This window comes from Diaporthe batatas (genome assembly GCF_019321695.1).
Source record: "Diaporthe batatas strain CRI 302-4 chromosome Unknown Contig00001, whole genome shotgun sequence".
Lineage (NCBI taxonomy): Eukaryota > Fungi > Ascomycota > Sordariomycetes > Diaporthales > Diaporthaceae > Diaporthe > Diaporthe batatas.
The window spans coordinates 228,790-256,635 of record NW_025408548.1 but is presented as its reverse complement, the minus strand read 5'-3'; the positions used below and the strand labels follow the sequence as shown (position 1 = coordinate 256,635).

General features: G+C 50.2%; 7 protein-coding genes across 7 annotated transcripts; 6 read left to right on the top strand and 1 right to left on the bottom strand.

Annotated features, from left to right (window-relative positions):
* Positions 1-2,186: 2,186 nt before the first annotated feature.
* On the top strand, positions 2,187-4,195 carry KVR01_000710 (uncharacterized protein; the record flags this gene model as incomplete). Its single annotated transcript, XM_044788382.1, has 2 exons — positions 2,187-2,266; positions 2,318-4,195. The coding sequence occupies 2 exons, from the start codon at positions 2,187-2,189 to the stop codon at positions 3,213-3,215; spliced, it is 978 nt and encodes a 325-aa protein (XP_044650659.1). The 3' UTR covers positions 3,216-4,195.
* A 200-nt stretch (positions 4,196-4,395) lies between these two features.
* KVR01_000782 (uncharacterized protein) lies at positions 4,396-7,526 on the top strand. Its single transcript, XM_044783736.1, has 3 exons — positions 4,396-4,848; positions 4,921-6,199; positions 6,279-7,526. Exons 2-3 carry the CDS (start codon positions 5,128-5,130, stop codon positions 7,247-7,249), a joined length of 2,043 nt encoding a protein of 680 aa, XP_044650731.1. The 5' UTR covers positions 4,396-4,848; positions 4,921-5,127; the 3' UTR covers positions 7,250-7,526.
* Positions 7,527-9,296: 1,770 nt separating this feature from the next.
* KVR01_000831 (uncharacterized protein) lies at positions 9,297-12,631 on the top strand. The gene is made up of 2 exons (XM_044786797.1): positions 9,297-10,004; positions 10,339-12,631. Exons 1-2 carry the CDS (start codon positions 9,948-9,950, stop codon positions 12,238-12,240), a joined length of 1,959 nt encoding a protein of 652 aa, XP_044650780.1. The 5' UTR covers positions 9,297-9,947; the 3' UTR covers positions 12,241-12,631.
* Positions 12,632-14,114: 1,483 nt separating this feature from the next.
* On the top strand, positions 14,115-15,490 carry KVR01_000331 (uncharacterized protein; the record flags this gene model as incomplete). The annotated part of the gene is made up of 3 exons (XM_044783891.1): positions 14,115-14,196; positions 14,370-14,897; positions 15,118-15,490. 3 exons carry the CDS (start codon positions 14,115-14,117, stop codon positions 15,330-15,332), a joined length of 825 nt encoding a protein of 274 aa, XP_044650280.1. The 3' UTR covers positions 15,333-15,490.
* A 1,582-nt stretch (positions 15,491-17,072) lies between these two features.
* KVR01_000902 (uncharacterized protein) lies at positions 17,073-17,757 on the top strand (the record flags this gene model as incomplete). Its single annotated transcript, XM_044788682.1, has 4 exons — positions 17,073-17,159; positions 17,209-17,304; positions 17,365-17,595; positions 17,662-17,757. 4 exons carry the CDS (start codon positions 17,073-17,075, stop codon positions 17,755-17,757), a joined length of 510 nt encoding a protein of 169 aa, XP_044650851.1.
* A 1,209-nt stretch (positions 17,758-18,966) lies between these two features.
* On the top strand, positions 18,967-20,069 carry KVR01_001004 (uncharacterized protein; the record flags this gene model as incomplete). The annotated part of the gene is made up of 2 exons (XM_044791362.1): positions 18,967-19,350; positions 19,440-20,069. The coding sequence occupies 2 exons, from the start codon at positions 18,967-18,969 to the stop codon at positions 20,067-20,069; spliced, it is 1,014 nt and encodes a 337-aa protein (XP_044650953.1).
* Positions 20,070-20,518: 449 nt separating this feature from the next.
* Positions 20,519-22,743, bottom strand: KVR01_000678 (uncharacterized protein). The gene has a single exon (XM_044784474.1). It carries the CDS (start codon positions 22,658-22,660, stop codon positions 20,750-20,752), a length of 1,911 nt encoding a protein of 636 aa, XP_044650627.1. The 5' UTR covers positions 22,661-22,743; the 3' UTR covers positions 20,519-20,749.
* Between the last annotated feature and the right edge of the window lie 5,103 nt (positions 22,744-27,846).

Here is a 27,846-nt window from a genome sequence, read left to right as displayed (position 1 = left end):
AAGGCGACGCAGTTTTTAGTCATTGCGGTTATTCTGATATATTTCTACTCCCTACTTAGCTATATATATACAACTACTTGCAAGGGGTCGAGTAAATTCCTCACTCATTGCAAGCCTCAACCATAGAGGTCTCCCATAATCTGAAGCCGTGTTCCTCTTTCGATCCCTAATCCACCGGCACCCGACCATGACGAGCCAACCCACGGCCGTGATCTGATCTTGTATACATAGATCTTGACCAAGCAAAGAATTGCTACAAGATGAGCGGGGGTGGTTCGGCTGGATTGACTCTTCAATGCACGAATTGCGGGATACGGCGTCCCCTATATTACTTTAGAAGGCGCAATGCGACAAGAGGGGGCAGGTTAAGTTCACTCACGACTCGTACATGCGCCATATGCAGAGGGTTTCGACCCATCGAGTAAGTTTCCCTGCACGCTTCCCCATCTGCTGACTTCTATGACGACGCATGGGGTACGCAACAGGAGGCTAATAACAAGTGCAGCCCGAATCTACCACCAGACAACAACAACCCGAACGACGACGCTAACGACGGCGCCAATCCACAGCCAGTTCAGCCAGGCAGCGCACAGAATAGCTCATCGTCTTCCTCCTCGGATCATTCCTCGGATGAGGACTATGTAGATGACAGAGGCAGAGTCAGAGGCAACAGTCGGGCGAGGAGTCGTCGTCGTCGCAGCAGACGAAGGCGAAGGGGAGACGATGCGGACTCTGACAGCGGCGGGGATAACATCCGGACTCTCCGGCGGCTGACGCAGTACATGGCCGACAACAGCTTCTTGATTGATTTGCCAGTGTCGCATTTATCAAATGAGTCTGACTGGGTTATGACGGGGATGGGGGTTGTGATGTATTTCTTGGGGTGGGCTTCTATCGTAGTTCTGTTTGTGGTGGTTGTGGTGTTTTAGATTTTGGTATCTATCTGTGGCCATGGACATAAAGGGCCCTTCCGTCATCGATATCAGATAGGTTCTTAATACTCTATTGTTTCCCTGTAGTTATGCTGCCCAACTCTTTTCAAGTCAAGGCTGCATGACCATAACACTCGCAATTGCTTGATATTCCTGTGGAGAGGAAGGAACCCATCAAAGGCGAAATCTCCTTCCACGCATATCTGAGCGCAAGGGATACCGTCCGAGTCTGATCGATGACAATCCAGTGCCCAGGCGGCATATCAGACCCCCGAGGGCGAATAGGAAGCCAGAGCATACGGTAACTTTCTGGACCATGACACCCCATGGAATACCAACCCAGCCTAGGTAGTCAGGCAAGCACGAAAGTGTTGGTGACGATTATTTGTTTGCACACCGGCTACCTGAATGATGTCTAGGTTGAATCGAATTACCTAGGTACAGACTCCCGCCTGTCAACGACTTATATGGCCCAAGGGAAATCATGAAACCTCTCGTCATTTTGCTGGACGTTTTAATTTGGACAGGTCTCAGATTTTCTTGAAATCTCTAGCTAGATTTTAAACTTTATCTGGGTACTGCGGACTACTGTCGGGGAGGATGCTCCAGTGGCGAAGGGGCTGTGGCCTCCCAGCCTCGATAATTCCGTGCACGCATTGCACACCTGGGCATGTGGCTACCGAGTGGCCATCTTCCAGAACCCAAATGAGTTAAGTACGGTCACATACCAGTCTTAAAGCGAGTTCCTGCCTTATTGAGTGATCAATACATCCCCTTGGCCATGAATTCACCGCCAACAGCCATCAAGTCGCACCCCTGGCCTCCCGAGCTCTTAACCCACCATGCCACAAGTCTACCACCAGACCGATGGCGTCCCATCGGATAGCACCTTCCTGGCAAGGGCGGTGTTCTGGGTGCGTGGTACCTGTTTATTTGAAGCAAGTGCTTCTCGCTTGAACTGCAGCTGAATATGCGTCCTACCTTCCAAGGTTGGATCATAGTTCAGTCTAGGGCGCAAGCTCGTCCACGGAAAGGTCAAGGGTCGCGGCGCAAGACAAACCACCACTTCAACCATCCAACTTCAACCATCCAACTTCAACCATCCAGCTTCAACCCCACTTCCATTATTCCACTTCAAAAGTCTTATCATTCGTCTGATTGAAGCAATTTACGATTTATCCCAAAGAAACTGTTGATTAGCACCGAGAAGCACGCCTAATACCGGCCACCAAGCCAATCTGCCATAGGGTAACAATGGCCCCCATCGCGACGCATGACTCCGAAGAAGACCCAATGGACGACTTTGCATTATCTTTGAGGAATGCTGAGCGCTGGTTCGTCTGCCGTCACTGGTTCCTCATTACCTCGCTGATACACCCTCACAGGGCCGAATCCAAGGTACCGATTGGCCCCGAGGGCACGTTCTACCTATTCGCCGAGATGGCCCCCGAGATTCGCGAAAAGGTCTGGCTTGCATGCATCCCCAGCCGGATCCATCTCGCCTGCGAAACCGTCCGAGGAAACATTAATGAAAGGGTGCACGGCGACCATCGCACACTCTCAAGCACCGAGGCGCACGAATATGGACTCTACTCTATGCACGGCCGCCACTGCAGGACTGTCTACCCTAGGACCTTGGGAAAGAAGAGTCATTTTATTTCCAGAGTAAACAAGGAGGTTTACGACATTGCCAACAGAAAGGAGTACGGATCTGTGTGCTCCAACCTTGCCTTTGTGTATGTCTGTGCGGGCATGACGTCGGGACGAATCGTGGAGTCGCCGGTCTGGGTAAACAAGGACACCGACACCGTGCTGATCAATACACAGTACATCAATCCGGCCAGATGGCCGGCTAATGCAGTCTTCCGGACTATAGACGGCATTCTAGAGCTCAAGGAGGATCGTTTATTCGCCATGGCCACCAAAAACAAGATCAAGGTGGCCATCTTCGCAACTATCCTCACTGACTTGAGGGCATCGCCCACCCTCTACCATGATCTCGCCAGGGCCAACCGAGTTGAATTGGTGGTGGGGGCAGTCAGCTTCGAGGAGATAACAGACAAGGAGGCAGCCGCCACCGGGCTCTTCGGGCTGTTTGGCGAAGAGTCAATGTGTCTGCTCCCGGCCGACACAGTGTCTCTCCAAAAGCTGTTCAGGGCCAAGATGGCACTGCGTCATCGCCGTGTCGCAGAGTTCCTAGAAGGTTCTGAGCAGTGGTACGCTCAGGGTGAGTGGCCTCAGTCGTGCGAGATCTGGGCTGCTGGCCGTCGCCTGCCTGATTAGTGGGGCACGCACGACAGGGACACGCGGATATTATGGGCTTCTGGCCGTCGCATGCCTGATGACCTGGACGGGTACTGCAGGAGAATGCGGCGATTCGCGACCTTTTTCACGGACATCTGTGAAAAGGCCCTCATGGCGCGGCCATTTAACGACGTGAGGACCCAGCGTGAGTGGGGGCAGACGGTGGCAGCAACCTTTCGGGACAAGTTTGAGCCGGTCTACCTTGTCCATCGTTGCTCTAGACCCGTCATGCTTGATTGCTCCAACTTTTCTTTCTGATTTTGGAGGCATTGTTAGTTGGTCAGAAGCGACGAGACAGCGAGTGGTTGAGGGTTCTTAGAGGAAGAGGGTCATGGCATGACGAGACAGCCATTGTTAGCGATTTGCGGACGGAGAGCCACCAGCGGGGGGAAGATGTCATTAATCACTAGAGGACGTTCTGGTAGATATAATTCTTCATCGACACAGAATCGAGCTCACAGCTGCAGTGGGATCGGGTCTCACGGACAGGGCGGCCCCGCCCTCGCCTTGGCCTTGTCGTGGGCTATCTTTGGCCACAGTGCAGATGCAGAGCTGCAGAGCAACCTGCGTGATGCAAGCTGGCAGCCAGCACAACATGGGAAATAAGATATGTGTGTTTGTTTGTTTGTCGTCGAGCTGAAAGTTTAGCCACGGGACGGCAAGGCAGCCACGTTCCTAGGATGATCCTCCTTCGACGAGAGCTTAGCCCGCCTTGGTTGGGCCAGCCTAGCGGGTCGTAGCCCCATAGCTCCACTGCAGGCAGTTGCACAGGGTCCCAGACTCCCAGGCTGGTGGGGTCCTAGTGGGCCGTCGAAATCCTCCGCCAAACTTAATCTGGGCTGGGAGCCAGGGCGGTCGAGGGAGAAAAGCTTCGATTGGGGCCGAGGCGGTAAATGGAACAGTCGAACCGAGATGCTGGGTCAGTCGAGGCTTCGAGGGGGCGGTGTCGGGCACAGAAGGGGCGACAATAGGGGCAGGCAGATTCAAGTGAAGTGTAGGAAGAGTCACCAACAGGTGCAGCTGCTGCCAGCCTGTTACACTGCACACAGCCAGGGTACGTACGTACCTAACCCAGGTACCCAACCCAGGCACCTAGCCCAGGCACACACACCACCCAGATCTCCAAATGTTTCCACACCAAAACTCTTACGCCAACACCATCACCAACCGGCCCGTGGGAGTGGACTGCCGGCTCCATCACAAGCACCCGACGCCCCCAGGACCCGTCCCGTTGGCTGCAGGGGCACCGAACAAACCTGTGACCGCTCTTTTCCATCCGAACCATTCGAGCCCCTACCGCGCATCCTTCCAGTGTGGCCCCCCCTTGGATGGGACAAGAGGATCAGATCCCCTATGCGCCCGTCAGCCGGCGCATCGGGCCCGGGGCGTCGACGTGTGGAAATGTGGAAGGAGGTGCAAGCAATGTGGAATGCGTGGCTTGTCCCACCCCTGCTGGCCCAGTCATGCTGCAGAACGGCCACAGGAGCCCCATCCAGCTGAAATAGCTCGACCCTCAGCCTTGTCCACCAACGGCGGCTGACTGCTTTTCCAGTCCAATGGCCCGCGCCGTCTTAGCCGTACTGTACGGGCCCGATCAGCCTATCCTTTTTCTGTATTGCGGCTCTTGTCTGTCTTTTTTTGTTGCCTTCTCCATTTGTGCTGACACGGCTCTGCTCCCGTGCAGGTAGAAAAGATACATCATGCCGCCCTGCTCGACCCGAAGGATGCTGCTTGTTCTGCTGACCAGTCCTCGCCAGCCTAATCTGCTTCCCAGCACATTTTTTTCTAGCTCGGTCTGACCTGTCGCTAGCCCTGTCCTCTGTTTGGCCACATTTTATACCAGTGATACCCGGCCTTTGCATCTCTTGCGTTTCATTAGTTCTACGACAAAATGGAGGACGGCGAGTACATCGTTTCCATCGTCGCCCTGATCATATCAGTCGTCGCCCTGATCGGGGCCATTCTGCAGCTTCTCCAGCAATACTATGCCTCGGCCATCGGATACTCCAGCTGCAATGAGCGCGTGATGGGCCCTTGGGCCGTGACAAGGAGGAGGATCTTCCGTTACTCAGAACTCCGATTCGAGGTCCGCTTCGAGGCTCCCGTCCTCTTTGTCTGTCCGCCAAGCAACACCAGGGGCCCGGTGCCCACTGAGGAGGTCAAGTTCCTCAAGGGGACGGAGCAGAGCGAGCAGGAAACCAGATCCCTGCCCCTTGCCAGGACGGAGCAGGACAGACAGAATGCCCAGCAGAAGGAGGTTGAGAAGCTGAACCGCCAGGCCAAGATCCACACACGCGTGCACACCGCCGACAACGAGCGCGCCACCTGGGCCATCTTGCTGCAGGCCATCCAGCAGATGGAGCACAAGAGCCAGGAGTGGCAGGCCGAGACGCTCAAGCAGGACGTCGTCCGGGCCGGGCCCAAGACCGAGCTCCCCGAGTCCGTCGCCGGCTGGGAGTCGCACTCCGCCGTCGTCGCCCTGCAGCCCAAGCTGAGGAGCTGGGACACCATGCCCGACGCGGTCAAGAAGCCTTACGCCACCACGACCATCTGCCACATTGTCGAGATCGCCGCCATGCTGGGCCTGCACTGGAGGGAGTTTGACCGGTCCAACCACAAGTATCTGGCCGAGGGCAACGGCTACCTGCTCACCGGCCACGAGGTCCAGGATCTCGGCATCGCCTTCAACTTCCAGATGTACGGCAGCAACAAGTTCGAGCAGAACCGCATCATCCCCACCGACGAGATGAAGCTGCTGGCCTTTGGCAACGTGTCAACCCTCTTCCGCGAGGTTGACAAGAACGGCAAGTCACAGTACGACAACGACGACCCCAAGAACTCGTGGGTGCTCCAGTTCGGCAGCACCACGGAGCTGGTCGAGTCCCTCACACACTTTGGCTGCAACTCCAAGACGACCAACTACTTCCGTGACCCGCAAAAGAAGCACGCTCATCTCTTCCCCAGTAAGTTCTTTCCCCTCTGCCCATCTATGGACGGGACATATCAACGCGTCTAGTGTTTGCTAACCACCACTTTTTTCAGTCGTCTTTGAGGTTCTCGGCATGGTGGCCAAGCCCTTCTACATTGAGAACACCTACTACCGCTACCTGCCAAACCCGACGACGTACAGCTGGAACAAGAAGAACTTCTCGCTGCCCAAGCTGATCCTCGAGTTCAACCGCGCCGTCAACGACGACGACATCGCCCCGCAGACGGACCACCTGGTGCAGCTGCAGAAGTGGGTCCACCAGGTGGCGAAGCACCTGCACAGCCAGAAGGTGTGGCGTGACGACACCTTCTTCCCGCTGGCGCTGCTGCGGGCGCTGGACGACGCCATCGCCAAGTGCGACAAGTACCTGAAGGACGAGGGGTCGGACCTCGTCTCGCTGGTGATCCGCGAGCACGTGCAGGAGGTGATGCGGCTGCTCAACGCCAAGGCGCCGGCGGGCGACGGGGCCAGCGACGAGTCGACGCTGGAGCAGGACAGCCAGACGTTTGACGAGCTCAACTCGGCGGGCCCGGAGGAGAAGCAGCAGAAGTTCATGGACATCTACTTCACGACGGTGAGCCAGGCGGTGACGCGCAACTGCCACGAGGTGCTGCGCAAGAAGAAGAGCACGCGGTACGTGCACTCGCCGTCGCAGTCGCGGGTGGACCTGGGGGCGATGGTGGCGGCGGACAACAACGACGACGACGACGCGACGGCGGGGGCGGGGGCGGGGGCGCCGCGCGAGAGCGTCGAGTCGGAGAAGACGGCGGCGGCGGCGGCGGACGTGCAGAGCCGGTCCTCCACGCCGGCGCCGCAGCTGCTGGTGACGCCGCACCACGGGGACGGCATGGCGCGGCTCAAGCGGATGTCGACGACGCTGCACGAGCAACTTACCGGCAACGTTTGGTGCACGCTCGTGTTCCGGATGCTTTGCTGGCTGTTGTTGCATGATTTCCACAAGAAGGACGTTCAAATCAGCAAGAGCGAGCTCTACGGGAGCCGGCTGCCGGTGTATGTTGTCTAGGCGGGCCGTTTGGTGGTGTCAGGAGCATTTTTTTTGCTTGCTTGCTTGCTTGCTTGCATTTTCACACTTTGGGCATATATCCTATACCAAGGGGTAGGCGTTCCACGGCGCAATTTGGGTGGTGTAATTTGTGGGCATGCGGCGTGATGGCAGCGCGCATTTTTGTCCCCTGTATCTGGACGCCGGGGGCGGGTCCGTAATGCATACTTGGATGCATGTTTACGAAGGATGGATGTAGACATACATATCTGGTGTAGCTTGGGCTCATTCCGAGCGCAGGTACTTAGTTAATCATGAGTTGATGAGGTCATTCGGCAGATTGCTAGGTCCATACTTGAGTATGTATGATGTGTATGTATGTATGTATGTATGCATGATGTGTATGCCATGTGTGTAGTTCGTATCAGGCCTCAGGCCTGCGTGTGCCCAGATATGTATGTGTGTTGGTCGCGTCGGAGTGGTCAGCCAGCCCAGGTCAGGTCGGGCCTTCGCCTGGGGCTGCAGCAGCTTTTCTCCTTTCGGCAGCGCCTTGCTTATTATCTGCTTGTTACCCCCACCGTTGATAGTGCAACAAAACGGCGACGCGGCGTGACAGCGTTACAGCTGGGATGATGATGAAGCTTGCTGAGCCAGGCGGTTTGCGTTTCAACCGCCGCTAGTCAAGTACCAGAATCAGCATCACCCAACCTTTCCACCTGCTTCATCACCACAACCACAGATTCTTATAGATATTTTAATATTATAGAGATCATATACCTATTTGAAGACGCTGATATAATTAAAATCAAGCACATATGATGTGATTGTGTAGTAATCATGATCCTGATAACATGAAGGGCTCTGGTGTTACTCGGACTCCGCGGCGTTTTCTTTTCAAAGCGCCTGTGAGCCAGGTAGGCGGGCCGCCCAGAGCTGTCAGGCGGAAAGCCAAAACATGCTTTTTGGCCATGCCACTGCAGTTAGCTGCCCACTGGTTCGTTGGTAGGTTCACTCATGCATTGATTGTGTCTGTACTGTAGCTGTTTGCCACCCACTACTCGGGCAAGTCGGGCTGCCTCCCAAAACAAACCAAACCGAGGGGGGAATGGGGTGATTGTGATTGAAGCTGTGACTTGCCCGGGGCCAATCACGGGGTTTACCAACGGCTTGTTGATGGCGGCGCATGAAGTTTGGTGGTTATATCCTGGGATGGTATAGCCAGCCCATCGACTTCCTCCCGCTCGAGGGTGTGGGTGTGGTTGTGGCCGTTGCTGTGGCCTGGGAGGTGGCCAAGTTGCCGATGTTGGTGGTGGTGCCTGTCAGACAGACAGTTGGTGGTGCTACGCTGGGCCCAAACCTGATTACGGCAGCACCACAGCACCAACTGGTTCCATTATGGAGGATCCAATGCATGCATCGGGCAGAAATATCCAACACAGCACAACGCAACGGTGCCTGCCGTGCCGATGTTTCCGGCCTTCTGGGACCTTCAGCAGTGCAAGTGCAGTGAGCACCCAAGGTCACGGGATGGCTGCAGCAGGCGTGGGGAGATACACCTGTGTGGGCGTGCATGCAGGCTGCAGGAAGTATTCTGCATCTCCCCCGGGGGGAGAATCCGAGTTGTTCGCTGTGGAAGGTCCGTCTGCAAGGCCCCCCGCCCTGAAAAGAGTGATAGGTCGTGGTCGGGGTGGGGTGGGCCCGACCAGCTGGACTGCCGGGCGGTTGGGGCGGCTGGACCACGTACTGCGTGGTTTTTTGCCGAGCAAGTGGGGCCCTCCATCCTCTGTCCTGCTCGATTGGCGCCGGGGCCAGCCTCTGGGCGGTTGTTCGGAAGCCTTGCTGTCAGGGACTCAGGGCAGTACGTAGGAGGACTGCTGTAGCTGTGTGTTGGGCAGTCCTTGGGCAGTCCTTGGGTCATCCTTGGGCCGCTCTTGCCATCCTCCCGGAAGCCGATCCGGGACCTAGTGAAGCCTAGAACATGGCAGCCTTATGCAGTGGCTTGAGTCTTGCACCACTGACACATGCGAAAAAGGAAAGGAATGCATGGGAAAGTGGGAAGGCAAGACAGGAAACGGGTAACGGGTGTCGTGTTTGCCTGCCAGTTAGTTAGTGGCTGCTGCCCTAATAGGCCTCTTAGTCGCTCCTTCCTCGCCGCCTCCCTCCCCGAGCTTGTGGCTTTGTCAACTCCCCAACTCCCCTCCTGCCCCTCCTGCACCTCTGCACCCGTGCATCTCAAGCTCAAGTGCTTCCTCCATCCAACTGCAGACTGACTGTGGGCACCTGTTTCAGAAATCTGCACTTCCGCTGCAGTCGATATCCAGTGACGGCGCCTGCAAGTGGGTGGGCTCGCCACTACTGCATACGGTAGTGCGTACTTACTCTGGGGACTGTGCAGAAAAAGGGGGGCCAACCTCGCAGACCGCCTCTTCGGGCTGGCGACTTCCCTCGCGACACCCGAAACAGACAAGACGGGCAGGCCAGGAAAGACCAGACGGCCAGGACAGGACAGGACAAACAGGACTGGACGGGACTGCGACCTCAATCGGGAGGCTGGGAGCACCAGAGACTGACTGCTTACCGGGACAGCTGGATTTATACCTGCTCTTTGGGATCGAGGCCTTTCTTTTCCTCCTTTCTGGCTCGGCAATTCATTGGCTCTGGACAGTCAATCATTCAGTCACTCAATCACTCAGTTCACCGCACTGCCCTGCCTGTCAAGATGCAGCTCACGGAGACGGTCACCATCATCAACAAGTCGGGCAAGATCATTGGCAATGTGAGTTCCTGTCCTCCCTTGTCCCACCCACACCCGCACCCACACTGGTTTCTCCTTATCACGCTGTACGACCGACCCGGGGAGCTAGCTGGGCTGGTCGAGATGGAAAGGGCAGGGAGAGGGCAGGGAGAGGGCGAGTCAAACGGACCTCTCCCGCTCTCCCGCCGTCGTCCAACCCCGCCGTCAAACCCACAAACAACGGGAGAGAGCCCCTCCCCTCCTATCGTCGTCTGGCACATGCCCAAGTGCACATCCACTTCGCGGTTAAAGTTGAAAGATCGACTATGCAGTGTGCCACAATACTGACAGCCGCCTTCTCGTCCCCGCAATACAGGGAAAGCACATTGTCAACATCTTCAAGGAGGCCAAGGCAGCCTATCAGGACAAGAAGGCCTCCATCAAGGCCGAACGCGCCGCTGCCGCCGAGCTGAGGCCCGGCATCAAGAAGGCCCAGACCTATGCCGGCCCCGCCCCGTCCCAGTACACCTACGCCGGCGAGGGCGGCCATGTCTACGACCTGCCGGTCCGCAGGCACTTCCTCGAGTACGACGAGGGCAGCTACTACACCCACGAGCCTGAGCGCATAGACGACCGAGACCGCAGGCGGTCCATCGACGATGCCAGGTCGGATGGGAGGTCCATCGCCAGCAGCTCCAGGAGGAGCCACGCCACCAGCCACAGGTCCCACAGGTCGCACCGCTCCAAGAGGACCACCACCCGCGGCGGCGACGACGACGATGAGGTCAGGAGCACACGCCCGCCCCTGACGGCGAGCAACCTGCGCACCCACAGCGAGGTGTCGTCCACCGCGCCCAGCCAGATCACCGCCGTCTACCGCTCGCCCTACGCCGAGACTGCCCCGCGCGACAGCATGATGATGAGCAGGCCGACCCTCGCCCGCGCCCCGACTGCGCCCCCGTCGACCATGAGCACCATGGAGCCCGCCCTCGTGCCCCGCCGCCAGAGCAGCTACGGCGGTGGTGTTATGCAGCACCACGCCGTCTCCGAGTCCGACCTGTCTACCGTCAGGCCCACCCCGCCACCCAACGACAAGAAGAAGAAGAAGAAGGAGATCGACATGAACCTCGCCTACGGAAACATTCCGCCCGACCTGGCCTCCCGCACCGACCTGGGGCCCGTCACGAAAGCCGAGGAGGAGCGCGCCGCCGCCGATGCAGAACTGAAAAGGGAGCAGGAGGCCCGCACCCTCATGGCCCGCATCGATACTATCCTCGACGAGGCCGAGGCCGTCCAGCACACGGCTACCAGCATTATTGATCATCTGCAGCGCAAGCCCGAGGCCGCTGCCGCCGTTGCCCTCATGCTCGCCGAGCTGAGCACCCTGCTCAAGACCCTGGGGCCTGGCTTCCTGAGCGTCGTCAAGGGCGGCTCCCCGGCCATCTTTGCCCTCCTGGCCAGCCCCCAGTTCCTCGTCGCCGTGGGTGTCACCGTGGGCGTGACCGTGGTGTGCTTCGGCGGCTGGAAGATCGTCAAGCGCATCAAGGAGGCCAAGGCCATCGCTGCCGAGCGCGACGCGAGCGCCCAGGCTTTCGAGATGCAAGACCACCAGTACCAGCAGTACGATCAGCAGTTCCAGCACTACGACCAGCCTTACGCAGCCCGTGGCCCCGGCTCCGAGGCCGGCTCGCGGTACGGCCCGAGCGAGGACGACGCCCTCGTCCTGGAGGAGGAGCTGAGCACCATCGAGTCGTGGCGCCGCGGGATCGTGCCCTCGGAGGCCGACGACGACGAGCTGGCGCGGAGCATCGCCGAGTCCGCGGACCTCGAGCTCATCACGCCCGACGCGGCGCAGTCCGTCCGCGACGACGGCCGGTCCATCCGCACGGTGCGCACGCACCGCTCGTCCAAGTCGCACCGGAGCCACCGGAGCCACCGGAGGTCGTCCGAGGATGGTTATGACGGGGTCGAGGTGCCCGAGCGCAAAAGCAGCCGGGCGAGCAAGGCCCCCACGGAGGCGGCGCCCAGCGAGGCCGGGAGCGAGCGGAGTCGGAAGACGTCCCGCTCCAAGGCCACCACCGTGCGCACGAGCGCGACCAAGGCCATCGAGGACGGCAGCCGGCAGAGGGAGGACTCGCTCGAGTCGGTGCTGAACGGGGGTTCAAGTTCTTCTTCGCATGCCCCGACGCTGGGGAGCCGGAAGAACAGCATGCTTAAGACGCTGTTCCGCAAGAAGAAGGAGAGGGCTGGGGAGGAGGCTGTTTCTGTTATGGCTTGATGATGGATGGTTGATGATTTTTAATGAGACTTGGACTGTTCTTTTTGTTTTTCGTTTTCGGTTTGGTTCCTTTTCCTGGTTTATTTTGTTTCCTCCTCTTTTGTGTATTTCGTCTACTGCATATGCATTGTTGGCTGGCTACTGGGGTGCGAGTGAGAAGAGAAAACAGACACGGGCATGGACACGGACACGCTGTGCGGCTCAGGACAAGAATGAGAGAGAGAGGAAGGGGCTCAAGTGCTGAGCTGGACTTTCTTTGTGGCTCTTGGGTTTGGGATGGCATGGAGTATGTTTTATGGTTAGATGGTTTTTATGTCTGGGTATGTGCCTGGGTACCTAGGTAGGTATGTAGGGTTGAATAGATTGAATGAATGATTGATTATGATGGTAGTGTTGATAGAGCGATGGTCTTAATAGAGTGAGCACTTACCCCTCCCTGTCGCAATGGCAAGTCTATGTACAGGTAGGCAGGAGGACTAGACGACAGTATCGTAAGCTCGTCTCTGCTGGTGATGGATATCCGGAGTAGTGGGGGACATTGGGGGGTTGAGGCCCTCGGGTGCCTTGGGTAGGTACAGTGGTTTTTGTTTCTAAACTCTATGTAGTTACGCCTTACATATATAGTCCTCAATACCTAAGTGATTTTGATATTACCTGATTTCGCTTCTACTCCATATGCTTTCAAAGACATACATGGCGCCTTCATACAGTAAATGCTCAAGACCTAGCGTTTGAAAAAGAGAACGGATATTCGCACAGGAAAAAACGGCTGGTACACAGGTACAAATGCCCCCCAGTGCGCCAACCTTAATTTACATCACCTACTCACCATATAAAACCGAAATTTACACTTATTAACTACACTTCTAATCCTATCGTCGCTTCTAGTCTGGTGGTTTACTACTTCTTTCCTCCTCGTCGCTTAGGGCGCTCTGGCGAGTCCCTAAGCATTACAATCTCCTCCTAGGTCTCCTTCTCGTTGCGGACGAGGTCCTCTACAGTTAAGTCAACCTATAGCAGTTAGTTGATAATAGTAGTCCTATAAGCCCTTATATAGGGAGGGAGTGTGTAAGTAAAGGAGAATTAGTAGGTCTATAGGTCTGTGTGGGGGGGTGTAAAAAGCACTTTGTGTGGGTGGTGTGTATAGTTAGGGGGGGGGTTGAATGTAGCCCTCTGATTGGCTGCAGACTAGAAGCAGAAACGTACCTGTGTACCAGCCGTTTTTTCCTGTGTGAATATCCGTTCTCTTGAAAAATACAATGCCACTAATAGTACAGATGGATCGTTGGTTATGTAACACTGCACAATCGAGGCACCTTTTACAAAGGGAATTTTCGGATCTTACTCATCGTGGGCTAAAGATTGAGCGGGCGTGCGCCGGGATTCCTTCAGACCAGCCGCTGCGGCTGTGCCCGGTCAGGAAAGGCGTGGGTGTGGTATCCACGTTGGCTGACTGGTGGACCAGCAGCTTCAAAAGACAGGATGCTTTGTGCAGATTTTCCGCTGGATCTTCCTACGCCCTTGGAAATTTCACCCCATCCACCGGATCTTACGGTCCACGCCGAGGTCCCTATCACCTTAAATCTAAGCGAACCCTAGTCCTGATAGTGTATTCCGTCTAGGCAACTGACGATCAATGTTCTCAATCATTGATAATCTATCGCGTATTTTGAAAGCCCTTCCCGGGATAACTTTTTGTCAGGTCAGAAAGAAGAGGACACTGAAAACTACTGGTAAAGAACCATGCAAGCCACTACTCCCGAGGTCGGGATGTGCCATTCCCGCTCAAGTCTTCAACAACCCTTCTGACCGTGGTGTTGTCAAGTCCATCTTGCCGCTTGATCCACATTTTGTTGGAGCAGTCTTACAGTACAATGGCGACCCATGAGCAAGAGGCACAGGGCATCGAGCGACGACGCCTGCAAAATCGTCTGGCACAGCGGCGCTTTCGTCAAAGTCAGTCCGGTGTTTCCTTCTTATGCCAGCCCACTATCTCTACGAAATTCCCCGAGCAGCATACCAGGCCAGATGCCCCAGAGTGTTGCCCTTCATTCCCACATTTGAAGCGACTGTCGTCTTCTGGCTTGCAGATCAACTGGTATGACACGAACTGAAGTTGTCGAATATAGGAAGACGGGCCATGTCGGGCGAGACCGAGTCACACGGCCGGGCCGAGAATGTCGTATTGCCACGGGGAAATGTGGCTGTGAACTTGGACGCTGCGCTCTCTTCGACGACTCTCCCACACCTTAACCCGAACTATTCCGGGCACGACCCGTTTCCCGACATGGGCGACTTGGATGCCGCATTCCAGGTCGACTTCTCCTTATTCGAGGATGACTTCTGTCGCCTCGACACGCTGGCAGGAAACGCACCGGCGATGTCCTTAGGGACCCCTGTGCCTCCCAGTGCGAGATCCAGACCCGGGTACAGCACTCAGGGTAGAAGAACCACGGAAGAAAGTAGGACACCGTCCAGCACCTCCGACAGCACAGGTGCCCGGAACATCGAGCTGGCGGGGACAAAGGGCCCTGCTGCCGAGCCCACGGCTGGGACCAAGAGCGAGCTCCTCTTCCAGTGCCGGGCGAACGGCAGAGGGTGGCTGAACGCGCTGCACATCGCGGCAATGCGAGGAAACACCATGATAGTACGATGCTGTAAGTAGTACATGTCTGCCAGAGTCTAGTAAAGCTCGAGAGGGGGCGCGGCGGATAAACCCTGTTCCCACATCAGCCCCGGGAAGTAACCACATGTGCTCTCTCTGGCTCCTAGCCACATGTGTACACGGCGGACTTGACGCCGAGATGCGAGGCGAGGGTCTTCATTATCTGCGGCCCAAACACTGACAGGTCGCATGTCTTCTCCCCCCCGCCGCAGTGCTGCAGCAACACATGGACCCGAACTCGAGAGACAGCGACGGGCTGACGCCCCTGATGCACGCCTCGGCCGGCGGCGGCCCCTCCCAGGTTGAGGTCTATGATGACGCCGGCCGCACGCCCCTGCACGCCGCCGTGGATATAGGGTTTGAGGCTGGCGTGGCTGTCCTGTTGGGCTTTGGCGCGGATCCCTACTCGAGGGCCAAGAAGTCGTAGCCATACCCAGACACTTGCTTGCGTCCGGCCGTGCTGGCCGCCTACCCGGACGGTCCCCCTGGCGGAAGCTGGCGGAGGCGTCAATGGACGTGTTGGTGGCGGCGTGGGTGGCCTGTCTGTCCCTTGTCTTGAGACGCTGGAGAGCATGATGAACAAATCTAAGGGGCTGCTCTTTCGCGGTCTCGAGGGATGCTAGATCACGGTCCCACGGGGTGTCATGTGCCCTAGACCCTGGTCTTGATGGCCGTGTGGTGATCCCCATGGTCAGGCCATGATCACGGTCTTTTAGGGCTTGTCCTGCACCGCATCACTGGTTAGCATATCCATACAGTCATTCATATCTCAGGTAATATGGTTACTTATTTTAAATGCAATGATTCCGTATAAATCTCTGATCTTGGGTTCGGCTGACTGGAACACGGGTGTCCCACGGGGTATGACAGGGCGGCTGGGACGGCGTTGAATCTGTACGTGGTTATCGGATGGACGGTTCCGACTCTACTAGGTCGGATTTCCCAACAGGGAGTTTGAGAAAACAAAATTCGTCGGTCCGTCTTTGGGGTGATATTAAGGATGTGTAGCTGCACTTGCTTGGCAGATGCTCTGGGAGATGCTTCAGGAGCCACGTGCTTGGTATTCTGAAGTCGGACAGACTGATGGCCCTGAACGATCAGTTGAAGGGCTCCACGGACTGCGTATCTCGGTGAAGGATGTCTTCCTGCCCTGGATCCGTCTCAGCCAGTCGAAAAAAAACAATAAATGAATCGTATTATCTTTGCTTTGCCATCAATTGATTTGAGGGGAAAATACATTGTGAAGTTCGATCGCTGACACCAAACGGACAGTGCCTCGGAACTGTGATTTTCTAAGTTCTAGGCACCCTTAGTCTCAAAATCAGTGTATATCCCTCGCGGGGATATCTAGGTACCTACCTAGTAAGTAGCTTCTTTGACAGTACCCGGGAAGGCTTCCAGGACTCTTAAATGGCCAGACATTCCCTTTGCAGGCTGACTGTCAAGGCAATCCTCAATTGTTATGAATCCATGAAACCAGACATCACCCTCTTGACTGCAAGAGTCCACCAGCACCAAGCGGCAGGTAGATCCAGATCACGGTGTAAATAAACGGTCAAGGTGAAAGGAATCACTTCTTTCCCGTCACAAGTGCTTAGTGAAGCTATCCCGACCCTGACCCTGATCATCCGCGGCCGGGCTGCCTGGTGGCTGCACAATATTATTAAGCCTTGTAAATCCTTCGTGCACGGTAATTGGTAATATGCAGGGTAATCATGCATGAGTCCCGCAGTAATCAACTTTATCATTACCTCTATGTAGTACAAAGCACTGCTAAGAAGCAACTGGTAATTGCCGCGCTTACTAGGCAGTGTAATCGTCGTTCAGACTCGACTTGGTAACAGCACGGCAAGGTCATCATTTCATTGCATTCAGACGGGTGCCGTGTCTCGTTGGTCGTATAGAATCTATTCCACCTTGTGAGCAGGATTTATAACAGCAGATTTGTAATGCAGATATTGGTAAGGCGTTGTGTGCAGCCAGCATATTTAAAAAACTCATATAAGTACAAAGCTCACCCATTGTACAATTATAGTGGGCTCAGACTACCGCCGGCACTCCCTCATCACCACGAAAACCAGCCCAAATTCAACTATTCAGTGGTCTCTGATAGTACTTGTATTTACCCAACACACTTTGGCTTCACATAATATCGCTCAAGAAGAGAATGGCACACACTGTCATTCTTATCACTGGAGGAAACCGTGGTCTCGGGCTCGGGCTCGTCAAGCGCTTTTTAGCACGTCCAAACCAGGTTTGTACCATAAGGATGGTGATCGACACATTCGGCTCTTGTTAACCAGACGAGTCAGGTCGTCATCACGCCAGTGCGCAACCCGCAGCACAAGACCGTCAAGGCCTTGGGCGACCTGCCCAAGGGCGAGGGCAGCAAGCTGATCGTAACGGCGACCCCGTATGATGCCAAGTCCGAGCAGGCCGCCGTCGACGTCGTCAAGGAGCTAAAGGAGAAGCACGACATCAAACACCTTGACATTGTCCTTGCCAACGCTGGCGGTGGCTTTGTGTTCCCCTCGGTCGTGGAGGTCAAGCGGAGCGAGATCCACGACCACATGGAGCTCAATGTTTACAGCGTGGTGTCGCTGTACCAGGCCACCCATGACCTACTGAAGGAGTCTGCTGGTCAGGCCCAGTTTGCAATCATGGGGTCGAGTGCTGGCTCTCTTGGGTACGTCGACAGCATTCCCCTAATAAACACTGTTGGGGATGAAAAGGGCTAACAGAGCGTCTGCCCTCAGACGCCAACCGGCCGTGCCGAATGCGGCGTATGGGGCAGCCAAGTCCACACTGCCTTGGTACGCTCTCCGTATCAGCGCCGAGGACGAGTGGCTTAATGCCTATGTCCTGGACCCCGGCTTCGTCCAGACGGAAGGGGGCAACAGCGCTGCCAAGACATTTGGTATGGAGGAGGCGCCTACCACGGTCGATGAGTCCACAGATGGCATGTTCACCATTATGACCGGGGCGACCAAGGAGAAACTTGGGGGCAAGGTTGTTTTGTATACTGGCGAGGTTCAGATCTATTGAGGGCAGTATCTATCCGGACCATGTGTGTTGTGCAGAAAGGTGGCCTCCGGTCAGTGTTTTAGGATTTCGATTGCGGCACGAGGCTGAGGCCAGTTGTCCGCAGAGTTCTCTTATACTGTTATTTGCATTGTATGTTTTTTTTTAAAAAAAGAAAAATGCTTGGGGTTTGATCGTTGACCACTGTGTGAACGGACCGTACGTCTTCGGCATGTAAAAATACGGGTCAACAATTAAACCACTTGAAGTCAAACAAGTTATGTACTAAGCAGTACATAGACTTAAGTTTTTGTTTGAATTCCTTGTTTTACGCCGGAATTTCAGTGAAAGGAGGAGAAGGTAGTTGTGGTGAAGTAAAGCCGCCGCTCCCCATCCTAGGAAGACCCCAATGTGATTTGCAACCAAGCGTAATAATAGTAGCGGCCACTATAATAAAGCAGTCAGAATGTTGAACATCCACTGTTATTTAACGGTTGGGCGGTTCAAAGAGACGTGCCTGACCCCCAGGGCGGGGTGGGTTTCCAGCCCGAGAATCATTGATAACGAGCTAGATCCTTCGTCTCTTTTCCCACGCGCTAAGTCGACATTGCGCCCGTGTCGCCACTCCGCGGGAAGGATCAAACAAATGGAGTTCCAAGGGTCCAGTGGCGATGTCGTTTAATATACCATCTACAGGCTAAACTGCACGCGGGGCTAGCTCCTCCCAGGCCCTGATCTTGCCGCCAATGAGACGACATTGCGTCAGATGTGAGTAGCATTGGGGGCCATGCATACAGGTAAGGTTAAGAGATAGGTTGAATAACTGACTACCAACAACCGTACCTTCCGGTGGGTAGACTCCGCCCTCCAGCCCAAAGCCCCCCTGACGCGTAGATGATCTGCCCGGCGGGCTATTCAAGAGGCTTTGGGGCCCCACTTCGTCGTGGACTCGGGGAGTGACTGTTCTCGAAGCTCCAACCAAGGGACAACCACAATGACACTTTCTGCCTCGGACAGGTCAGAGGGTTCAACATGCAAGCATGGATCCCCGAGCGGCCACGGCGGGCTTCACGAGCACACTTGAATATGGCATAACCCTCTCTGCCAAATCAAATGCCGTCATCGAGTCATGGCGTGATACGCCCCCTCTCCTGTGCGCCCTGCACAACGAGGTATCGGACCTGGTCGTTGTACTCGACAGCACCCACGCGGCGGCGAAGACAGCGGCGCACGATGCGAACAAGAAGAGCGCCGAGCTCCTCGACGATCTCGAGCGGCCTCTGGTCGAGGTATTTCGGGTCCTGCAAGCGGTCGATGGCCTGGTAGCAGAGTTGCTTGCTGCTCGAGACGGGCGGCAGCGCTCGAGGATCTTGTCCAGGAGCGGTCGGGCAGCAGGCTTCCAGGACCGCCTGCGGGATGCGCGGGTGGCATTGTATAACTGTCTTTTGACTCACAACGTGTACGGGTATCCTTCCCTTCCCAGCTGTGCAAAAACTGATCATCTCGCTTCGAGGCCCTGGCCAGCTACGGGGCGGACCTCAACTACCGCGACCCCGTGATCGGGTGGCAGCCCCTGCACTGGACGTGCCGGACCAACTGCGTCCAGATAGCCAGGCGCCTGGTCGCCGCCGGCACGGACGTCAACGCCAGGGCGCTGAAGCCGGGCGTCAACGACACGCCGGCGTCGGCGCTGGCGGCGTGGTGGGGCAGCTTCGACGTGCTCAAGTTCCTGGTGGACAACGGTGCCGACATCGAGGCGGACAACGGTGTCGGCCACACGTCGCTCGTCGCCGGGCTGCTGAACAACCAGCATGCGTGCCTGAGGTTCCTCCTCGACAAGGGGGCAGACTATCTCCTCCCGGAGCTGCCGGGGGAAAACATACTGCACCTGGTGGCGGAGCTCGGGGACGCAGAGACGATGCGGATATTTAGTGCAGTTGGGATGAAGGGGCTCGATATCGTGGGGAGGAACAAGGCTGGGCTCACACCACGGGAGATCTTCAGGAGAAGACCTGCAACTGACAAGGCGCACCAGACAGCGTTCGAGGAGTTCCTGGCATCGGTGGAGGTCTCTGACGACGGCGGGATTGGTTCCTCTGACGATGAAGATGATTTGTTCTTTGATGCCGAGGAAAGTAAGTGATGCTTAGCATCCATAGTAAACCCTTGTACATGAAGAGTTTGCATGGACTGCATTGTTCAACCGCCTGATCCAACCAAGTCCAACCAAGGAAGAGTGAGCCTCCTCTCGGCCAAAGTAGGCACTGAGTAGAATTATGAGTAATAATGATTAGGCAATATCTATGAGATCGGATATTCGCACCCGCAAAAATAGAGGGTACACACAAGACCGAAGGCATAAACTCCTATAGGACAACCTCCTATAGGACAACCTCCTATAGGACAACCTCCTATAGGACAACCTCTTATAGGACATCCTCTTAGGATATCCTCTTATGGACAACCTCCTAGGACAACCTCTTAAGATAACCTCCTTTAAAATAACCTCCTTTAAAATAACCTTCTTTAGAATAATATCCTATAAGATAATATCCTATAAAATAATATCCTATAAGATAATATACTATAGGATAAGCTTATAACATAACTAGTTTAGTACTAACCTAAGTACCTAGGTACTTTAATCTCTAAGTTCTCAGTATGGGTGTACCCTCCGTTTTTACGGATGCGAATATCCAGTCTCATATCTATACTTACCAAGTACCGTTCCTGATCAACGGAGAAGGTGTCCATGCTTCTGTGCATCAAAACGCGCATCCATGTGCCCCATGTCAACACCCAGTCCAGAAGTGAAGCACCTTCTCAGTATATCTTCAGCGCCTCCTCACACAAGGAACTGGCCGCCATCGCACTGTCCAAGTCGTCCCAGTCCATCAGTCCCGACACGTTCGCAAAGCCCACAATGCGATACCCGTCACGGAACGGCCGTAACATATACATACACGTCATCCCCACAATAAAAGTGATAACATCACCAGACTCTATGTCTTTAGTACCTACACCCAAAAATCCACATTCAGAGAAGAACACCTTTTTCCTGTAAACCTTCCGCCTTATAGCATGGAGAAGCGGTGCCAAGACCGCCGCCTCCAGCGCTGGCAGATTGTCCCTCAGCTCAGGGGAGCAAGACGCCTTCCAAGCCTCGGGGATGCTCTGGCGGTCCATGAGAATCCCCCACAGTTCTGATTTGTCCCTGCCCCCTCCAGACAGCCATCCATGGTGCGCGCTCCCGTATTCGCCCCGGGACCAGGGTTCATTCTCCAACCCGGAGGTCAGCGCGCTCCAGATGGGCATCTTACCTCGGAGGGCTGAAAAGGGGGCGAGACGGCTTGAAGGAGGGATCGCAAGGCTGGTTACCCTCTGCGCCATGGCTTCCAAGTCCTGCAGCGGCTCGATGTCCACCTCCAGTGGCCCCTTTCCGCGGTACAGGGTCTCAGACCATCCGTGGTTGAAGTCCAACTCGACAACCTCGGCGACCTTGTCGAACAGGATGGCATTTATGGTCAGGATGTGGCCCTCGACGTGGATTTCTGGTCGTCTCTGAGGCCGCCACGGCCGAGTCTGGACCATGAGATTGGAGGTGCTGTACCGCTCCGTTGTCTCGTGCCTCGTCAGCTCGGGCGCCCACGACGGCACTTCGGATCCGGCGTCCTCCCGGCCGAAGGGGATAAGGCGTGGGATAACAGTACTGATCAGCCCGTCTGCGCCGGGGGCCCACAGACCAGCCATGGTGTCCCTGAAGACCTGCTCAGGCGTCTTCCTGTAGTCGATGTCCACCAGGAGCAGCTCGCGGTGGGGGATCAGGCCCAGCACGCCGTAGACACGATCGCGCGGGTCGGTGGCGCGCAGCTGGACGCTGGCGGTGAGGGCGTCGCCGAGCGAGATGGAGCCGGCCTCCCAGTAGTGGTGGCGCATGCGCGCGTGGACGTCGGAGCCGGTGGAGCGCGCGTCGTCCGGGTAGAAGGGGACCTCGCTCTCGACGGCGTCCCAGACGGGCGCCAGGCTCGGGTACGCCGACTTGTCCCAGGGCAGGGCCCACCTGCACTCGGCGTACCACGACCAGAGCACGCGCCTCGAGCCGCAGAGCATGACCGGGTCGCGCGTCGCCAGCACCACCTCCTGCAGGATCCACGTCCGCGTCCAGTACTCCCTGTTCTCGAGGTTCTCCTCGATGACCACCATGGCCCTGACCTCGTCCACCCCCGGCGCCCTCGAGCCGGCCTGCAGCTCCTCGCACGACGCCCGGAACCCCCCGTCGCCGATCCGGTCGAACGCGTAGTCGGAGAACTCGTCCCCCTCGCCTATCCAGAGCAGCACGCGGGAGGCCTGGCGGTAGATCCTGCTCATCAAGGCGACCTGCCGTGCTCGTTCCTCAGGGTCGGCCTGGTTGATGCAGATGGCATCGATCCACAACGGCGTCGAGTGGAGTCGTAGGGAATCGTAGTGGTGAGCGCGGAGGTGTTCCAATACTGTGGCTAGACAAGCTGCAACTGGAGATGCTTGGCCATCGATGCTGATGCGGCCGATGTCCGTGTCATCTCCCCAAACGTACGAAAGAGCATGGAATTCGGGTTGGTCATCGAGTGAGACCGTCCTCAGGTTGCATGACAGTTGCTGATCCCGAGGGCCTTTGTGGAGTATGATCACTCGAATCTCGGAATTGGCGGCGTCCAGAGCTTGATACACCGACTGGTTGGTCTGCGTATGATACATTGTCAACGGGGGCTCATGGTGCCGTAGGACCTTGTGTGATTATGAGCTTCTCCAGATGTCCCCACGGCGAGGGGTTGTTCCCCACACCAGAAAGAGTTGTCCAATCCTTCAGCTACAGTATCTGCACCTAGGCAGTTTTGCAATAAATAATTACATCAGCAACTTCGGTTCTTAACTAACTCTAGCTCTAACGTGCATTTGAACCATTTTCTCAACCCATCTCCCTTCTGAGCGCCCAGAGGAGCCCCGATCCACAAACCTCTCATTGTAGCCGGGCCGGAATCTATTCTAGGAGTGGGGTCTCGCATAGGTACTGTCCACGCCACGTGGTAGATGCAGGGTATCTAGAAGAAGTCGGATATTCATACATACCCTTTTGGATGCTCGTACACCCAATCTAACTAATCAAGGCTCCAGCCAATCAGAGGACCAGATTAGGGTTAGGGTTGGTCAGATTAGCTGTACAAGCATTAAAAGGGGGTTGTATGAATATCCGACTTGAAATAATATAGGGCCTAGAAAGTGTTGAACCCTAGCTTTTATAATTAAAATTAGGGCAAAGTTTCCTCTTAATATTACCCTAACTATATCATACTAATCTGAATAGGATTTAGCTGCTATTATCGCATGGACGCGGCGGCTTAGAACGAACCAATTTAGTTAACTTTTAGATCATTTCACAGCCACATAGTCTTCGAACCAATCTCGGGTTGTTAGAGTATCTTCTACTATGTAAATCTACTACAAACACTTAATGAGAGAGTCTTCCAAGTCCAGCATCACACAGCTAAAAGATGTCTGAAGGGCATGGAGTGTAGCCCCGGCCATGTATATTATATAGACACTCTGCTCGCACGGGTTGGGCCGTAATTACAAACTCATACCTAGCGTCATGTTTCAACCAATGGCAAATTGATATAAGGGCAAACCAATTATACGACATATCTCGTGCGATGATAAGCTTATTACATCAGACAGAAAGACAAAGAGGAAGGGATTGAGTATATCAAGACCAAGACACAGTATCCCTATGTTTTTAGCCCACAGCCCTGCATGAATCATTATGATCTAACATTACTTCTTCTTCGCGGCAACATCATGCTGCCTGGTTGGTGCCGCTGGGCTTTGCCCCAATGGCTTCTTCTTTTTGGCCTCCTGGTGTGCCAAAAATTCATTCATTGCATCCTCTGGTGCTCCGAGAAAAGCAGGGTCAAATGTACGAAAGGTCCCCGGCTCCGTCCCAAATTTGAGCTGCGGCGGCGTGGGTTGCAATCGCAATGACTCCGAAGAAGTTGTCGAGCCGGAAGAGGCGGCGTTTCGAGGAGGCTCAGATCCATAAGATTCGCGTATTTCGAGGTCCAAGTACTCAGGCAGGGGCAAATACGACTGCCTGGAATAATCCCCGTTGAACCTCTGTATAAGCCATCTTCTCTGGCATTTAACATCCTTCCAGTCATCAGGGGCCCAACCTGCAAATTCCTCCCAAAAATAGAAGTCCCAGAATGCTTGGATGGGGCTCTTAGCAAGACGCGACTGTCTTTGCTCGAAGGGCGCAATATCCACAGTGGCAATGTTGTAATCGATGAGAACAACGCGTGGTAGCGGGAGCCCGCCTGATACAGCGGATGAGTTCGGGTTTGGGGCCAGCATGACATTGCGCCCGGCAAAGTCGGACTGATTGACCCCGAATTGCAACTGTCTCACGAACCCATCCATTGCCCGTGCCAAGACTTCGAGCCGATATTCTTAGTCCCTTCTATATCCCCAATAGGTCCCCCCTTCTACCCCTTCCCATCAGCCTACTCCTTAAATAGGTTAATTATATCTAAGTATAAGGTAATCCCTATAAACTATCTATATAAGGAATTTATAAATAATATACCTAAATTAAAGGTCCTTAATATACCTATTTATTACTTTCTATAAAGATTTTTATTACTTAAAGTATAATAATTTATATTAAACTAATTAATATTTTTAAAATAATTTTATTAAATTTAAATTCCTTATTTCTAATAAAATTTTATTAAAAATAAATAATTTTAATATAATTAGTTAATTATTCTAATTAAAATCTTTATAAAAGTTATTAAAAACTTTTATAAAACTATTATAATTTAATAAAAAATAAATTATAAAGTTTTATTAAATTATTAAATATTAAATAAAATAAATATATAAAAAAATATTTATTATTAATTTTATTACTAACCTTATTAACTATAAATAACTTATTAAATAATTACTTTTATAAAGAAATTTATTAACTTATAAATTTTATTAATAATAAAAGATTAATATATTAAATAGTCCTTTTAATTTATTAAATAAAGTTATTAATACTATACTTAATACCTTTACTTTTAAAAATTATATATATAATTTTTAAATAATAATTATAATATATTAAATATACTTACTTTATTAATTATTATATTATTTAATATATTTATTAATATAAAAATTTATTTATATTTATTAAAAGTTAATTAAAATAATTAATAATATAATAAAAATACTTTTATAATTATTTAATAAACTTAAAAGTTTTTATATTATAATAAACTTTATAAAAATATATAAGTTAATATTATATATTTTAATAAAATAAATAATAAAATAAACTTATTATTATAAATTTTATATATTATCTTCCTTTTATAATATACCTTTTAATAAATTTAATTATTTATTTATATATTTATAATAGCTAAATAAAAGCTATAGGGAAGCACTCTAAAAGTACTTTAACACCTAGCTATACCCCTTCCTAAAATTTATTAAAAGGTAAGTAAAGCCTACTTACCTCTTTTTAAAAAAAAATAAAAATTAATCTTATATTAAATTTAAATCTAATAAATTTTTAAACCTCTTTTAACTTATACTATTATATTTAATATTATAGCCTATTATAATTTTAATTCTTTTTTTTATACTACTTATAATACTACTAAAAATAAATAATTAAAAGGAAAAATTTTAAATAAGTTTAAATAATAATAAAAGGAGTTTAAATACCCTTTAATAAATAACACTTTTATTTAAAAATAAAAATAAAATTAAATCCTTTAATAAAAATAAACACTTTTAAAATAGCTAAAATTACCTTAAAAATTAAATTAAAAATTTAAAACTAACTAATATTACTTTATTATTTATAATTTATACTTTATAATAATATAATAACTAAATAATAAACCTTAAAAACCTATATCTTTTAATTATAATCCCTTTATAATAATAAAATAAAAGTAATTTATATACTTAACTATATTAATAAAAGTATTAAAACCACTAAAATATTTATATAAAATTTAAAAAAGAAAATAAATTTATATTTAACTATTATAAGTAAAATAAGTTTAAAACCTTTAATAATAACTTTAAAAAACCTTAAAATATTTTTAAAGTTATTTAAATAATTAATTCTATTTATAAAAAAATTAAAACCTTTAATTCTTTTATTAATACCTTAAAACCTTAAAGTTAAAATAAAAGTTAAAAATAATAATTTTAAAGTTAAATTCTTTTCTTTAAATTATAAAATTAAATCTCCCTAAAAATTTAAACTAAATATACCCTAAATTTATTAAATATTAAAAATAAAATAATTAAAATTATTTAAATAATTTAAATTAATATATTTAAATAAATTAAAAAAAAAATATAAAAAACTAAAAATAAAATATAAAAAAAATAATAAAACCCCTAATAAAAAAGGATAAAAGGGAGCCCCTTAAAGCAATACTATAACTTCTAAAGGAACTTAAAGTTTATTATATATAAAAAATTAAAGTTAAAAATCCTAAAATAGGGGTTTATACACTTAACCTAATTAAAATACTTAAAAAAGTAACTTTAAAACTACCCTAAAACTTAATCCTTTTAATAATAATAAAAAGCTAACTATTTACTACTATTATAATAATACCTATTATTATATTTTAAACTATTTAATATTAATAAAAACTATAATATTTATAAATTAAGTTTAAAGTTATAATAACTATTAATTAAGGAACTATTAAAAGTAAAATTAAGGTAGAAAGTTAAGAATTATTTTAACTACTTACTAAAATAAAATCTAAAATAAAAAATTAAATTAATAATTAAAATTAAAAAAAAGAAAATAATAAAATCTATAATACCTTTATAATTTTAAAAAAGTAACTATAATATAGAGTTAAAAATACATTAAAATTAACCTTAATACTCAAACCTAAATAAACCTAATTAACATTTTTTATAAAAAATTTAATTTAAAAATTAAAAATCCAATATTTATTAAGGGATTAATTACATTTTAATACTTATTTATAAAGTCTTTTAAGTTCTTTTTTAATTAAAAACTATTTTAAAAACTAAAAAAGAAATTTAAAATATTTTATTATTAATTAAAAATATTTTAAATCTATTTTATTATTAAAAACTCTAAATTTATAATATTTTTAAATAAAGTTAAAAAGTTATTTAAAAGATTAATAACTTTAATAAAACAATTTATATATTATTTAATAAACTATAAGATCCTTTATAAGGAATTAAAAATAAAACACCTACTATTATACTATCCTTTTAATTAATAACTCTTTTAATTTAAATAATAAAAAAAAATAATAAAAGCTAAAAGGAATAAATAAAAGAGAAAAATTACTCCTTAATTTCTCTTAATTATACCTATAATTAAAAAGCTTAGAAGAGTTTTTTATAAAAGTTAGAGTAAAAAAACTCCCCCCTTAAAGAAAAGTAAACTATATAATTAAATTAAAAAAAAAATATTACTACCTTTTCTATCTTTTTATCCACTATTATTAAAAAAATTAAAAATTTTAAAGAAATAATTAAAAAAAAGTCTAAAAACTAGATAAATTACCTTTAATAAAAGTTTAATAAAAGTTCTAATCTTATTTATTTTTAAAAGAATAATACTTTTAACTCTATATTAACTATTAAACCTTTAATAAAATAATAATTAAGAATTATTACCCTTTACTATTTATTTTAAAATTTTAAACTAACTATTAAATATAAAGTACTTTTAAAAATTAATTTAATAGATATTTACTATTAAATTTATATTTAAAAAAATAAATAAAAATAGCATTTTATATATATTATAGTTACTATAAATTTAGAATAGTACTATTTAAATTAACTAATACCTATTATATTTTAATTATTTATTA

Bases quoted from the DNA above. Each gene is read 5' to 3' on its own strand.
- KVR01_000782 (XM_044783736.1), top strand. From the start codon at position 5,128: ATGGAGGACGGCGAGTACATCGTTTCCATCGTCGCCCTGATCATATCA. The intron at 6,200-6,278 runs GTAAGTTCTTTC...CACTTTTTTCAG, and splicing joins GCACGCTCATCTCTTCCCCA to TCGTCTTTGAGGTTCTCGGC.
- KVR01_000831 (XM_044786797.1), top strand. From the start codon at position 9,948: ATGCAGCTCACGGAGACGGTCACCATCATCAACAAGTCGGGCAAGATC. The intron at 10,005-10,338 runs GTGAGTTCCTGT...CCCGCAATACAG, and splicing joins CGGGCAAGATCATTGGCAAT to GGAAAGCACATTGTCAACAT.
- KVR01_000678 (XM_044784474.1), bottom strand. From the start codon at position 22,660: ATGTATCATACGCAGACCAACCAGTCGGTGTATCAAGCTCTGGACGCC.